Below are 15,883 nucleotides of genomic sequence, written 5' to 3' on the forward strand. Positions count from 1 at the left end.
CGCATCGTCAGCCCGGTCCGGTCCGTTCGGCCTCACGCACCAAGCCAGGGGTGCGCGTCGTCAGTCGGCACAACCCGTGCCTGGGTCGCCGGTGCCAAATCAGGTACCGCTCAACTGCTCCACAACGGAGCTGAAGCTAGCCGTTCCTGCTACGTTCAGGTCAGCTCCTGCCAGCGGGGCCAGACCGGACCAGGGGCGCTATGGGGGGATTATTGGAGGGTGGTGGGCAAGGCCGGAGCCAGAACCGCCGCCGAGGAGGTATGCCCACCCAGCCCTCCCCTGTTTTGCTCTTATTGAGGCGCGGTCGCAGTCCGCGCCTTTAGGGGGGGGTACTGTCACACCCTGGCTCTGGGACTCTATATGTTGAGCCAGGGTGTGTTCATTCTATGTGTTCTATTTCTATGTTGGGGGTTCTAGGTTGTGTATTTCTATGTTGGCCTGAGTGACTCCCAATCAGAGGCAACGAGTGTCAGCTGTTGGCTGGTTGTCTCTGATTGGGAGCCATATTTATACTGTCTGTTTTCCTTTTGTGTTTGTGGGTTCTTGTTCCGTGTTCGGTCATTGTCACCGTGGACTTCACGAGTCGTTTCTTGTTTTGTATCTTGTTTACGCTTTAACTAATTAAAGTATGTTTGTTCATCACGCTGCGCATTGGTCTCTCCCTGACGATCGTGACAGATATCCCCTCATAAAAGACCTGTAGTGATATGCTCCAAGAACAGGGGAAAAGAAAAGGTAGGTGTATCACAGACAATGAATATCATTAATTATTCAACCAAGAGGGAGATTATTTTCCTCGGAAAATCAATATTCATCCAAAAAAGTGATTTTCAGAACTAACAATAAGCATGCTTCCTTCTGTAAAAGTCAGAGCTCCTGTAGCATTTACATTATGCATAAATCAAAAGGTTATGACTGGATGCAAATATGACAGCTTTATTAGAAATCTGGATTGCTTGAATTTGTCAGAATTAATGTGACACATTTTGATTAAACGGCAACCTTTCACTGGAGAGATGGGAACTTCACAACAACCCTATCTGGCTGAATCTAGCAGCCCATGACAAAGCTGCAAATAACAGAGAAAAGAATGGTGGTTGCCATAGCGTTTGAGGCCATATGCTTCAGTGGGGAAATACAATTTAAGGATACCACAATACTTCCAATTTGTGTAAATCAAAATATCATGCTACAGAAACCAAATCTGGAGCTGCTTCTCAGATGCTTTCAGGGACATTTAGACGGATCTCATTTGAAATTTTAGCCCAAAATGATACTATTGAACCCTGTGGTCAAATACATGATCAGCAGGAATGCCATATTTCAAAATATGGAGGTTTGATTGTTTCAATCTTATCCTCTGTGATCTATACTTTTGTAGTTTGAACAGGCATGCTAGAGAAGAAACTGCATATGTCCTCATCATCAGCATGTAAATGATTTATGGCTGTAGGGCTGTAGGACAAAACAGGACAAATTAAACTGCAAAATCATAATGTCACGATCAGCTCCCTTTCTGGATCCTCTCTGGAGTATATCACTGATTCATTACCCTATATATGTATGTATATTTTTACAGTTTATTTTTATATTTACTAGTTTCTATCATATTAAAATATATGTTATTACTCATACTGTAGTCTGAACAGTGTCCTTCTTTCTCAACCTGATACAAACACAACATCTACAGTGTACAATAGATGCTCAGTTGATGGAAACCTTTTCCCATTCCAGCTTGAGTAGAACCTTTTGCAAGACATGACAAAAAGAAACAGTTGTCAACTAATCTTGTTCCAAAGCGTAAGGTCAAACCGCTTCAAGAGACAGAAGAAAAATCTGTCTAAAGTTCCACAGACAATAATACTTTTTGGTAAGGTGGCAAGGTGTCCTCGGATTCTGAAGAGAATGAATAACTCCTACAATACACTGTAAGGGGGCAGCTGCACTTAGTGTAGAAGAGTATTGTGTAGCCTACAGGAGTGATTGATTTACTAAATGATCTAAATGTATGGAATGCATGTAAGCTAACTTTATGCAAGCCAACACTACAGCTGACAAAGTCAACAAGTGCATAAACAGAACAGCATTCAATAAATACAGCTTTACAAAGCCCATGTCTGCCATATGAGAATGGACAGTAAATCCATACCAGTTTTATGATGTCATGTTTCTAAGACAGTAGCAGGAGCAAAGAGGAGTTGTTCTTCTCAGGCTAGCCTACAGGCATTCCTGTAAGGAAGTTCACTGTGTGGATTCAGAACCTAGACTCCCATCTACTACATTTAGGAGGGAATAGGGCAGGTGTTCCCAACCTTTTTCTGCTCCCCAAATTGATGTAAAAAAAATCTGTTATCGCTGTGTGTTTATATTTACTCAATTCTAGTCTACCCCAGGCTGCCTCAACACATAATACTGACATCCAGGTGTATTTTACAGTGTAAAATACAGTTAGTTGAGTTGGTTGGACATACCTATGTTCTTAATTTGTTTAATAAGATAAAACATTTTCTCAAGGGACCCCATTTCAATATCAAGGAACCCCACATAGGGTCCCGATCCCAAGTTTGTGAACCACTAAAATAGGGTATGGGCAATTCCACGATAACAGAATGATGCTGATACAAAAACCAATGATTGCACAGACCATACAACTCTACTGAACAGTTTACAAAAACATATTTACTTGAAGAACAGTGTAGACACAATGTTTGATAACAGAAGAACGGTTTGTGCTGTTTGTGCCGTCATTATTTTACAAAACTTTTCATCCGCACTGTTCTTCAAGTAAATGTGTTTTTGTACAATTTTCAGTGGATGTTGTGCATAGAGTTGTATGGTTTTGTTTAACTTTGCAATCATTGGTTTTTGTTTGGCATACATTTTAAAGTGAAAAATCTAAGTCTCAGCATCATTCTGTTATCGTGGAATTGCTCGTATTGCTGTGGAATGGCCTTGTGTTTGTGACTCACTGTCACACCCTGGCTCTGGGACTCTATATGTTGAGCCAGGGTGTGTTCTTTCTGTTGTGTTGTATTTCTAGGTTGGGAGTTCTAGTTTGGTTATGTCTATGTTGGCCTGAGTGACTCCCAATCAGAGGCAACGAGTGTCAGCTGTCGTTGGTTGTCTCTGATTGGGAGCCATATTTAAACTGTCTGTTTTCCCTTTGTGTTGGTGGGTTCTTGTTCCGTGTTGGTCATTGTTACCGTGGACTTCACGAGTCGTTTCTTGTTTTGTTTATTGTTGTTTCTATTATCACTAAAGATAATAAAGTTAACCATGTTCGTTCATCACGCTGCGCCTTGGTCTATTCAATACGACGATCGTGACAGAAGAACCCACCATACAAGGACCAAGCAGCGTGTCCAGGAGCAGGCAGCCTGGACGTGGGAGCAGATTCTGGACGGGCAGGGGTCCTGGACCTGGGAAGAAATCCTGGCCGGGATGGATCGCCGGCCATGGAGTGAGACTGTAGAGAGGCGACGGAGAGAGGAGCAACGGCGTGATCAGGGTCGTCGTCGGACGGTCGAGAGGCAACCCCAAATAATTTTTAGGGGGGGGCACACGGCATGGGCGGCTGGGCAGCAGGAGGCTGCCACAGGGCGATTTGGAGAGGAGGCCACCGGGTTAGGGGGGCCAGAAGGCAGGTTGGCGGAGCCTGGATGGAGAGCGGAACCAACTTCCCGTACTCAGGCATGGCAGCATGGGACGGGGAAGGTTCCGCGGTATGCGGAGCGGCGTACTGTGCCACGAGTGGTCCGGCATAGTCCTGTACGTCCTGTGCGAGCACCCCGCACGTGTCGTGCGAAGGGGGGTATGCAGCCAGGACGGAGTGTGCCGGCTCAACGCCCGTGGTCTCCAATGCCTCTCCGCGGTCCCGGATATCCTGCTCCAGTGTCACGTGCTGTTATGCCAGTACGGGTACACCGCCCTGTACGTCCTGTGCGGATGCCTCACACAGAGTGTGTGAGGGTAGGCATTCAGCCAGGACGGGTTGTGGCCGCTCTTCACTCCAGGTCTCCTATCCGTCTCCACAGCCCGGTTCGGCCTGTCCCTGGTCCACGCACCAAGCCTACGGTGTGCGTCGCCAGCCCAGTCCGGCCTGTCCCTGCTCCACGCACCAAGCCTACGGTGTGCGTCGCCAGCCCAGTCCGGCCTGTCCCTGCTCCACGCACCAAGCCTACGGTGTGCGTCGCGAGCCCAGTCCGGCCTGTCCCTGCTCCACGCACCAAGTCTACGGTGCGCGTCGCCAGCCCGGCCCGGCCTGGTCCTGCCACTCGCACCAAGTCTACGGTGCGCGTCGCCAGCCCGGCCCGGCCTGTTCCTGCCACTCGCACCAAGTCTACGGTGCGCGTCGCCAGCCCTGCCCGGCCTGTTCCTGCCACTCGCACCAAGTCTACGGTGCGCGTCGCCAGCCCGGCCCGGCCTGTTCCTGCCACTCGCACCAAGTCTACGGTGCGCGTCGCCAGCCCGGCCCGGCCTGTTCCTGCCACTCGCACCAAGTCTACGGTGCGCGTCGCCAGCCCGGCCCGGCCTGTTCCTGCCACTCGCACTAAGCCAGGGGTGCGAGACGTCAGCCTGGTAAGGCCCGTTCCTCCTCCACGCACCAAGCCAGGGGTGCGAGTCGTCAGCCTGGTAAGGCCCGTCCCTCCTCCACGCACCAAGCCAGGGGTGCGAGTCGTCAGCCTGGTAAGGCCCGTTCCTCCTCCACGCACCAGGCCAGGGGTGCGCGTCGTCAGCCTGGTAAGGCCCGTTCCTCCTCCACGCACTAAGCCCGGGGTGCGCGTCGTCAGTCCAGCACAACCCGTGCCTGGGTCACCGGTGCCTGGGAAGGTACCGGTCAACTGCTCCACTACGGAGCTGAAGCTAACCGCTCCTGCTACGTCCAGTTCAGCTCCAGCCAGCGGGGCCAGACTGGACCAGGGGCGCTATGGGGGGTTTATTGGAGGGTGGTGGGCAAGGCCGGAGCCAGAACCGCCGCCGAGGAGGTATGCCCACCCTGCCCTCCCCTGTTTTGTTCAAGTTGAGGCGCGGTCGCAGTCCGCGCCTTTAGGGGGGGGTACTGTCACACCCTGGCTCTGGGACTCTATATGTTGAGCCAGGGTGTGTTCTTTCTGTTGTGTTGTATTTCTAGGTTGGGAGTTCTAGTTTGGTTATGTCTATGTTGGCCTGAGTGACTCCCAATCAGAGGCAACGAGTGTCAGCTGTCGTTGGTTGTCTCTGATTGGGAGCCATATTTAAACTGTCTGTTTTCCCTTTGTGTTGGTGGGTTCTTGTTCCGTGTTGGTCATTGTTACCGTGGACTTTACGAGTCGTTTCTTGTTTTCTTTATTGTTGTTTCTATTATCACTAAAGATAATAAAGTTAACCATGTTCGTTCATCACGCTGCGCCTTGGTCTATTCAATACGACGATCGTGACACTCACTGACAATAACAAATACTGTGGTGGTATGGATGACTTTCTATGGCTTATAAATTATTCAGATGTTTAGCTGAATGCAAAGGTAGTCATGTTAACACAGTCTGCTAGCAAGCTCTGTTGAAAACTAAAATATCTTTATGAAATGTCAGAATTCGACGTCCTTACGTGTCCTACTTGACGAGATCATTCAAAATAGCTCTAGGAAGCAATACCATTGACCTAAAATCTAATGAGAGTCATGGCATTATATCATAATCTAATAGCAACCAACAAATGTTTGCATCAAAGGCCCTGCATCCCTCTCATACTATAGACAATCCTGTCCTGCCTCTCCATAGGGACTCTGGCTGTGCAGAGTGTACATTCTCCCAATAAGGACTATCGGAGAGTGATGATGATGGTCTTTGATGCAAAAACGTGTTCATTGCTATTAGATGATGATATAATGACATGACTTTCATTCTTTTTTAGGTCCATGGTATTGCTTACTAGAGGTATTTTGAATGATCTAGTCAAGAGGTCTGGCTCCTGTACAATCCTATGAATTTGTCTCCAGCCTATAAGGTGTTTAGATCTATACCTCAGAGCCCACTAAAGCCCTTAGCTTTGTGGGAGCTGCACTGTCATTTCCAGTTGCACTCCCGTATGCTACCCGAGGTAATCTGGGTATCTTTTTTACTCTTAAAACCCAGAGGAATCTATACATTTAAACTACAGTCACATCACATTTCCTTACTATTGCAGATCAGATCATTCACAGCGTGTCTCCAAATGTAAACAGAAATGGGAATGGCAATCCCCAAACATTGAGGATGGAATTATATCTTGGCTGTATGATGAGTGTCCTGAATGTCAAAACAGAATAAAACAAATATGTTCGAGCAGTTCTGGATGGTTCAGCTGTTCCGTTTAAATGTGACCATGGCCATTCTGTATAGGGTCCGATATCACTGGAGGGAAGAACATGTGCCAAGCCTCTTAGTGTAAACATGGCACATCAAGCAGCAAAAACATTCCTTTGATCACAACTGAACCATATAAAAATATTTATCGTTCTCACTGCTACCAGGGCAGATAATATGGAATTTCAAGCTGAGGTACCTCAATGGAATGCATAACTTCTATATCATTCTGATAAATGTTTGATTGAAGTATTTGTAAGGGGAAAAATGTTTGGTCATATTTTAATTTGCTTATTTGAATGTTGTTGACCATTTTGCAAGTCTAGCAAAGTAAACATACAGAGAAAGTAAACATTGTTTCCATGCACCTTTTTCCATAAGATGATTCAGCAATAGAGATGGAATGGTGAACTAAAGCTGTAAGGGTAAATTAAAAAATAAATCTAAGCCAGACCACTGTTATTGATCAGGTCTCTGAGGTAGTTAGTGGCACAGCCCGGGACACAGTCTTCTGTGCAGACATGCCAACCACCAGACATAGACTTCATATTGATAGAAAATAACAGATGGGAGAATGAGTAATGTAGAAGATGGAGAGAGATCAAAGAATTGGCCTAAAGCCTTTCTCTCCTCTCCCACCCTCCTGCTCCTCCTACTCTACTCCCTCGTTCCTTATCCTTACCTCACCAACATCTATTCAAACACTCCGATTGTACACTTTGTCAACTCTGTTCAATATCTGTATAGCAATTAATTGAACACATGACATAGAAAAATCGCTATGGAACATGACACTTTTCTCTTCTTTTACCTATTTCTTATCTCTTCTCAGCCTGTGTCTAGCATCAACCCCCTCTTTTTATTTACCTTCTGCTGCACTTTCTACCTCCTCCTCGGATTCAGGTAATACCTCCTTGGACTCTGGTGCTACCTCCTCCTCCTCCTCTGGTTCAGTGATGGGTTCTACCTCCTCCTCCTCCTCTGGTTCAGTGATGGGTTCTACTTCCTCCTCCTCTGGTTCAGGCTCTGGTGCTACCTCCTCCTCCTCCTCCTCTGGTTCAGGCTCTGGTGCTACCTCCTCCTCCTCCTCTGGTTCAGTGATGGGTTCTACCTCCTCCCTGGGTTTGGGCTCTGCTGTCCCTTCCTCCACTACCTTCTCTTCCAGAGCTTCCTCTATTGTCAGCTCTGGTTCAGCAGATGGTTCCTCAGTCTCCTCCTCCTCTGGTGCTTCTGGAAGGATGATCTCTGAGAATATATTCACAGCTGGAGCTGAATAGCTTTGCCAGGTTTCAATGCATCAATGCAGAACCAAACTTAATGTTAGGGGATATTATCCAGCTTTTGTAAGGGTTACGTTGACTTTCAATGGAATAATTTGCTACTAACATCAGTAGGTTACACAACATTTGGTACACATTTTGACCTCCACAAGTGAGAAAAGCATGAAATTATGGTTAGCTTTCATCTGTGATCTCCTCTGTCTTTTCCTCCTCTACTTCACTCTCTTTAGCCTCTTCAGAAGGTGGGGTTACTTTTTCTTCAATGGGTGGTGTTACTGTAATGCATGCAATTAGTCATATTAGAAAATCGAATAGGTTGGCAGCATATAATGAAAGCGTATTTATGAAAGCATATTGATATAGATTGGATGAATGGCTTCTTTTGGCAATAAATATCACGAGAGCTTCAATATAAATAGACTAACCTGTGAGCACTGGTACATTGCATGATTACGTTTAAGTGTAGCCAATAGTATTTGACTCTGTAAAGTATTTAGATAACAAATTTGAGGTTCAACTTTTTACAAAGAGGGAAGAAACGAAGTATCTTTACTCAAGCCAGCATCATTAGTAATCTACTACTAATATAGTACTACAGACTATTACACTATTACACTATTACTAACTATTAAACTATTACTAACTATTACTAAACTATTACTGTGGTCCTCAAGTAGCTCAATTGGTAGAGCATGGCGCTTGTAACGCCAAGATAGTGGGTTCGATCCCCGGGACCACCCATACGTAAAAATATATGCACACATGACTGTAAGTCGCTTTGGATAAGTGTCTGCTAAATGGCATATTATTATATTATAATTATTATTATTATTAAACTATTACTAACTATTACATTATTACTAACTATTACACTATTACTAACTATTACACTATCACTAACTATTAAACTGCTACAACCTATTAAAGCTAGACTATGGGGACATATTAGTGAAATCTGTAATTATGAAATACAAATATGATATAAGATACTGAATTATAAATGCATTTCAATATCATTTCAAAAATCAAGAGTAAAATACTATTGTTTCTACAACACTTACTACACACACCGCCAACTTCAACTGCTGTAGGAAAAAAATGGACTGTAGCCAACTCGGTGTGAGAAATCACAAGTCCTTGACCTACCTCCCGGAGGATGTAACTAGCTACAGTAACTTAATGAGTGGCAAGTTCACACATGAAAGCTGACTCTGGTACCCCCTGCCTTACAGTGGTACTGGGCTGGCAACCCTACAGAGCAACAGCAGCTGCTATCCTCTGATCTACACAGCATGAATACAGGGATTTCTATAAGAACCCCTAGAACAGGCATGGCCACACCCCAACCTCCTCGCCTGATGTCATCAATATTGGGTTGTCTGGGTGGGTTCATTGCCAAACCTAACCAGTGTATTATCTTGAAATAAGACCAACAAAGACTTTTCCCCATTTATCTAAACTAGAACATAAAAAAATGTGTGTCATGAACAGTGCTGGAAAAAGTACCCTTTGTCATACTTGAGTAAAAGTAAAGATACCTTAATAGAACATGACTCAAGTAAAAGTGAAAGTCACCCAGTAAAATACTACTTGAGTAAAAGTCTAAAAGTATTTGGTTTTTAAATATACTTAAGTATCTAAAGTAAATGTAATTGCAAAAATATTTTTAAGTATCAAAAGTACAAATATGACTAATTTCAAATTCCTTATATTAAGCATATATATATTTTTTTCTTTTTTACGGATAGCCAGGGTTACACTCCAACACTCAGGCATAATTTACAAATGAAGCATTTGTGTTTGTTTAGTGAGTCCGCCAGATCAGAGGCAGTAGGAATGACCAGGAATGTTCTCTTGATAAGTGCGTGAATTAGACTATTTTCCTGTCCTGCTAAGCATTGAAAATGTAACGAGTACTTTTGGGTCTTAGGGAAAATGTAAGGAGTAAAAAGTACATTATTTTCTTCAGGAATGTAGTGAAGGAAAAGTAGTCCAAAAAAAATAGTAAAGTAAAGTACAGATACGCCAAAAAACTACTTAAGTAGTACTTTAAAGTATTTTTACTTAAGTACTTTACACCACTGGTCAACGAAACAATAATGTCTTATAATTTTTTCTGTTTTGTTGTGGTGGCTAATCAGCCCGATATTGGGTAAATACAATCTACACAGGCCCTGCTACAGAGGGAGAAAGAATCCCATTACCCAGGCAACCACCATGTTCTTTGTACTGGACTGTCATTGAAAAGTTACATTTCATTGTGTATTTTGTTTTTACTGTATCTACCTGGGCCACTCTGGTTGACAATAACAACATGATTATACACATTAATTGTACTCTTGTATCACTGTATTTATACAGTATGTCTTCCATCCTTCCATCATGGTGCTTCCTTATATACTTTATATTATCTGTGTCAAATATCATAATTTATGCCATTAAGAATATCATGGGCAGTCTTTAGGTAACAATTAATGCTGAATATATCAATATTATTTAAGGCCTTGTTACCAGGAACAATATGTATTAAGTTATTGGACTAACACCATGATAAATCACCAACCATCACTCACAGATAAAAAATGTTATTTTTGCGATGCTGTATAATGTGACAGTAACTCTAAGAAAGGTTTGTTTTAAGACAGATTGCTCTATTAAGGATCAGTAAAAAGTATGTAATATTCAGACCAATTTGATCTCTTATCTATATTGTATATCAGATTTGAGTGCAGTATTAATCATGAATGGTAATATCAATAATGTACCCTGTGAAACAGACAGTTGGTTTTAATTCTGACCAGTTAGTTGATAACAACGTATTAATGATATTATCTTTCTCATTTACTACACAGGTATAAGGGTTATGCATGATGATGAAACATCAGCGTAATGAAAGTTACTGGTCAATACCTGTCAAAAGAAGGTCATCGATGTAATCATCATCATCTTCATCCTTGGATAGATCATCTTCCTCAGGTGCTGAACTATCAAATGCTTCTGTTGTGATTTCATCATCATCATCATCATCATCGTCATCATCTTTGCCGATCTCTTCAGCTGAACCCTTCACCTCATCATCATCATCATCATCATCTGCTCTGTCATCAGAAATGTCTGCGACATCACTAACAATCTCTCCTGAATCCTCGACTGTTTTGTCATCGTCATCATCATCAGTGTCCTCTAAATCTGTAGAGTCATCAGTTGTATCCTCAGCTAATGTGTCTGAGATGTCAATATCCTCACTATCAGCAAAATCGACTTTGATATCATCATCGTCATCATCGTCATCTTCTAGGTCAATGGGTTTAGTATCATCATCTGTTTGGTCAACATCTATGCTATGATCTTCCTCATCATCATCATCATCGTCGTCATCTGCAGTAGAAACAGGAGCATCATCTGTGGCTTCATCACTGGCATCATCATCAGCAGCAGGAGCAGCTTCAGCAGTTTCATCCTCTTCATTATCACCATCATCATCATCATCATCAGTGGAAGCAGCAGCATCACTAGCATCCTCATCCGTAATTGCTTCAGTTTCAGCTTCAGCTATGGTGTCATCCTCCTCTCCATCATCTCCAGCAGAAGCTTCTGTCTCTGTGTCATCAACCTCAATCAGAATGGGGCCCTCATCCTCATTAATCTCAGCAATGACCTCTGCAGCAGCTTCATCTTCCTCCTCCTCCTCCTCCTCCTCCTCCTCCTCCTCCTCATCGTCAGCCTCAGCAGCAGCTGCCTCTCGAGCAGCCTCTTCCTCCTCATCATCAGCCTCCTCATCATCAGCCTCTGGAGCAGCCTCTTCCTCCTCCTCCTCATCTTCTTCAGCCGCTGCAGCAGACTCCTCTTCATCTGCCTCACCATCATCATCATCATCATCATCATCCTCATCTACCTCTGCCTCAGCTGCTGCTTCTTCTTCCTCTTCCTCATCCTCATCCTCCCCTTCTTCATCTTCTTCCTCATCCTCATCCTCATCTTCTTCCTCATCTTCATTCACAACTTCCATATCCTCATCCTCTCCATCCTCTTCCTCCTCCTCATCTTCCTCTTCATCATCTTCTTCTTCTTCTTCCTCCTCCTCCTCTACTTCAGCAACTGGTTCCTTTTCCTTCGCAAACATCCCTGCAACTACAGAATTAACCGTGTAAAAGTGACATTCAGTGCAGTGGGCCGTAACCAAAAAGATAACAATAATGCTCATAATGCATTGTTTTCAAGACAACACAACCCATTGCAACACAATTAACACAATATCTTTATTGTCTACTCATAATGCTTCCAACTGACAAGCTGCTCTCTGCTCACCAGAATCATATACACCTAGTATTGTGTTTACAGTACATTAATATCTCAGTGTATATGTGCTGTGCTACCATTATCATTATTCCATATCATAAATATGTCCAATATAATGCTTTCTCTACATTGCAGCATATGGTGTAAACATAATGACCGTGTTCCATGCAGGACACCTCAAAGACTGACTCCATACAAAATTACAAATGCATACAGTGGGGGAAAAAAGTATTTAGTCAGCCACCAATTGTGCAAGTTCTCCCACTTAAAAAGATGAGAGAGGCCTGTAATTTTCATCATAGGTACACGTCAACTATGACAGACAAAATGAGAAAAAAAAATCCAGAAAATCACATTGTAGGATTTTTAATGAATTTATTTGCAAATTATGGTGGAAAATAAGTATTTGGTCACCTACAAACAAGCAAGATTTCTGGCTCTCACAGACCTGTAACTTCTTCTTTAAGAGGCTCCTCTGTCCTCCACTCGTTACCTGTATTAATGGCACCTGTTTGAACTTGTTATCAGTATAAAAGACTGTCCACAACCTCAAACAGTCACACTCCAAACTCCACTATGGCCAAGACCAAAGAGCTGTCAAAGGACACCAGAAACAAAATTGTAGACCTGCACCAGGCTGGGAATCTGCAATAGGTAAGCAGCTTGGTTTGAAGAAATCAACTGTGGGAGCAATTATTAGGAAATGGAAGACATACAAGACCACTGATAATCTCCCTCGATCTGGGATCTCACCCCGTGGGGTCAAAATGATCACAAGAACGGTGAGCAAAAATCCCAGAACCACACGGGGGGACCTAGTGAATGACCTGCAGAGAGCTGGGACCAAAGTAACAAAGCCTACCATCAGTAACACACTACGCCACCAGGGACTCAAATCCTGCAGTGCCAGACGTGTCCCCCTGCTTAAGCCAGTACATGTCCAGGCCCGTCTGAAGTTTGCTAGAGTGCATTTGGATGATCCAGAAGAGGATTGGGAGAATGTCATATGGTCAGATGAAACCAAAATATAACTTTTTGGTAAAAACTCAACTCGTCGTGTTTGGAGGACAAAGAATGCTGAGTTGCATCCAAAGAACACCATACCTACTGTGAAGCATGGGGGTGGAAACATCATGCTTTGGGGCTGTTTTTCTGCAAAGGGACCAGGACGACTGATCCGTGTAAAGGAAAGAATGAATGGGGCCATGTATCGTGAGATTTTGAGTGAAAACCTCCTTCCATCAGCAAGGGCATTGAAGATGAAACGTGGCTGGGTCTTTCAGCATGACAATGATCCCAAACACACCGCCCAGGCAACGAAGGAGTGGCTTCGTAAGAAACATTTCAAGGTCCTGGAGTGGCCTAGCCAGTCTCCAGATCTCAACCCCATAGAAAATCTTTGGAGGGAGTTGAAAGTCCGTGTTGCCCAGCGACAGCCCCAAAACATCACTGCTCTAGAGGAGATCTGCATGGAGGAATGGGCCAAAATACCAGCAACAGTGTGTGAAAACCTTGTGAAGACTTACAGAAAACGTTTGAGCTGTGTCATTGCCAACAAAGGGTATATAACAAAGTATTGAGAAACTTTTGTTATTGACCAAATACTTTTTTTCCACCATAATTTGCAAATAAATTCATTAAAAATCCTACAATGTGATTTTCTGGAATTTTTTTTCTCATTTTGTCTGTCATAGTTGACGTGTACCTATGATGAAAATTACAGGCCTCTCTCATCTTTTTAAGTGGGAGAACATGCACAATTGGTGGCTGACTAAATACTTTTTTTCCCCACTGTATATAGTTATACTCACACATGTTGACTTGTTGGAGGAAAATTATAGGTTAGAAATTGTCAATACACAAAGAGTAATCACTCTCAAATTCATAGACAGAGCTATGAATGCAATGACTGTCCATCTATGATATCCAAATTATAGTTGTAACCCTTAAGGGGGGTTCTACTAAGCTACATGGAATTGTTTTAAGAAGGTCATCCCAAGGATCATTTTGCTATTAGTCCATAAAAACACACTGAATAACAGATTCACTACATGGAACAACAGATAGTCCCAAAATAATATCAAAAGGAAGGTTGTTCTGAAGTGTCTGTCCTATATCTGAGAGATATAAGAAAGATCAGGAAACATTTGTAAAAAAAAAAATTGTACATATATTTAACCCCTTAGTTTTGCACTAAACAGATATCTCTAGCTTTAACTGATGGATTGTTATGGGGATAAAAACAAATGCTAATTAGATTTCCGCAGGGGCTCGAACATCAACCTTAGGGGGTTTTAACCATGTTGTGAGGCTATATAGTGTTTGTTTACATTTATAGTGTTTGTTTACACTTTCTTTGTTTACAAACATTGGAGTAAAACAAGCTTATATTTTAGGTTATGATGAGCGTTCCTTTGCAAGAATCAGTTGACGTCCCCAGAACAAGCTGGGAACTACACAAAAAACTCCTGGGAACCATGATAGAAAGTTCTAAGAGAATCCTATAAATGTCCTTGAGAACATCCACGGAAAAACTGGGTACTAGAAGAAAACATCCTGGGAACCATGACAGAACATTCTAAGAGCGTCATATAAACGTACTTGGGGACATCCCCGGAACAAACCAGGTACTACACAAAAACATCCAGGGGACCATGACAAAATGTTCTAAGAACGTCCTATAAACATCATTGGGGACGTCCCCGGAACAAACCGCAAACTAGACAAAACCTCCGCAGGACCATGGCACAACATCCCGAGAACATCCTAAAATCGTCCTTGGGGATGTGCCAGGAACAAACCGGGAACAAGATAAAACCTCCGCAGGACCATGACACAACATCCCGAGAACATCCTAAAATCGTCCTTGGGGATGTGCCAGGAACAAACCGGGAACAAGATAAAACCTCCACAGGACCATGACACAACGTCGTCGTGGCGACTTCAGGCGACCATTTCATGATGTTCCGGGAATTCCTAAAGACTCATTATTGTTTGCAGGGCAGTATACACATGGAAACACATGTTTACAAGATGCAATATTGGTGAATTTATGCTCATACAAATTAGCTGTGTTCTTAATTAATAGTGTTTGTACCATAGTACTACCAAATAATAAGATATATTGAGATAAACTGTAGTGGTCTATTTATCAGCTGCAATCGACTACGGCAGTTGAAATGTGTATTCACTGAATTTTATTGTACTATTATATTTTTTCCCACTACAACATCAACATCCAGAAGGCATGTAATGACCATGTATTATACTGATCATTAATTAAGGCTACTGGACAAGTTGTCTATAGTAGCTTCTGGAAGTATAATTACGGTGTCTGGGAACAAATTGAGCAAGCAATCACGCACAGGTACAGGCTAGTAATATCACATTATATAGCAATTATTGACAGGATAACACCCATTTGCCAACAGCGCAAATTACCACTTACAGACAACATGCAGCAAAATGCCTCACTCCCATCAAAAATATGTATCAATCATCATAACATGCCTAATGTTATTTCCTGACAAATTAGTTTTCAATATTAACATCATATTAAGAACAGGAGGGCACAAACCTTGTTTTCTGGACGGTATGAATGCAGCTATGAGGTAGGAAGGAAGGTGATTTCAGCAGCAAGAGGTTAGAACACAAAAAGTAATTAAAACACGATCCACGTTCCTTGACAAGTACACAATGTGTGACTATGGATACGAATTAAAGTACTGTAAGTAGCCAAGCTAATACGATGGTTATGTGGAGGAAAAGTAAGCATTTTAGCAAAGCTACAAAACAACAAAACCATTTGTTAGCACAATAGCATGATTAGAGTGATAACCATTTAGTGTGCTTACCAGTTTGTGTATTTGTTACATTGTCATTCTAGTTGAACTACATTAGATCTAATGTAGTTTAGATATAGTAAACATCTATGTTTACCCATAAACATGGAAAGCATGGCCATGGTACCTTCAGCCTCAG

The 15,883-nt window shown here is 42.8% G+C and overlaps 1 protein-coding gene across 1 annotated transcript in view; it reads right to left on the minus strand.

Annotated features, from left to right (window-relative positions):
* trdn (triadin) overlaps positions 1–15,883 on the minus strand; it is a 62,134-nt gene that overhangs the window by 33,589 nt on the left and 12,662 nt on the right. Inside the window, exons 3-4 of the mRNA XM_045210050.1 lie at positions 10,514–11,537; positions 7,191–7,568 (exon numbers count right to left, since the gene is read on the minus strand). Coding sequence (XP_045065985.1) covers positions 7,191–7,568; positions 10,514–11,537 — 1,402 coding nt within the window. The remainder of the gene's footprint in view (positions 1–7,190; positions 7,569–10,513; positions 11,538–15,883) is intronic.

The sequence above is a fragment of the Coregonus clupeaformis genome, chromosome 33 (assembly GCF_020615455.1).
Source record: "Coregonus clupeaformis isolate EN_2021a chromosome 33, ASM2061545v1, whole genome shotgun sequence".
NCBI lineage: Eukaryota > Metazoa > Chordata > Actinopteri > Salmoniformes > Salmonidae > Coregonus > Coregonus clupeaformis.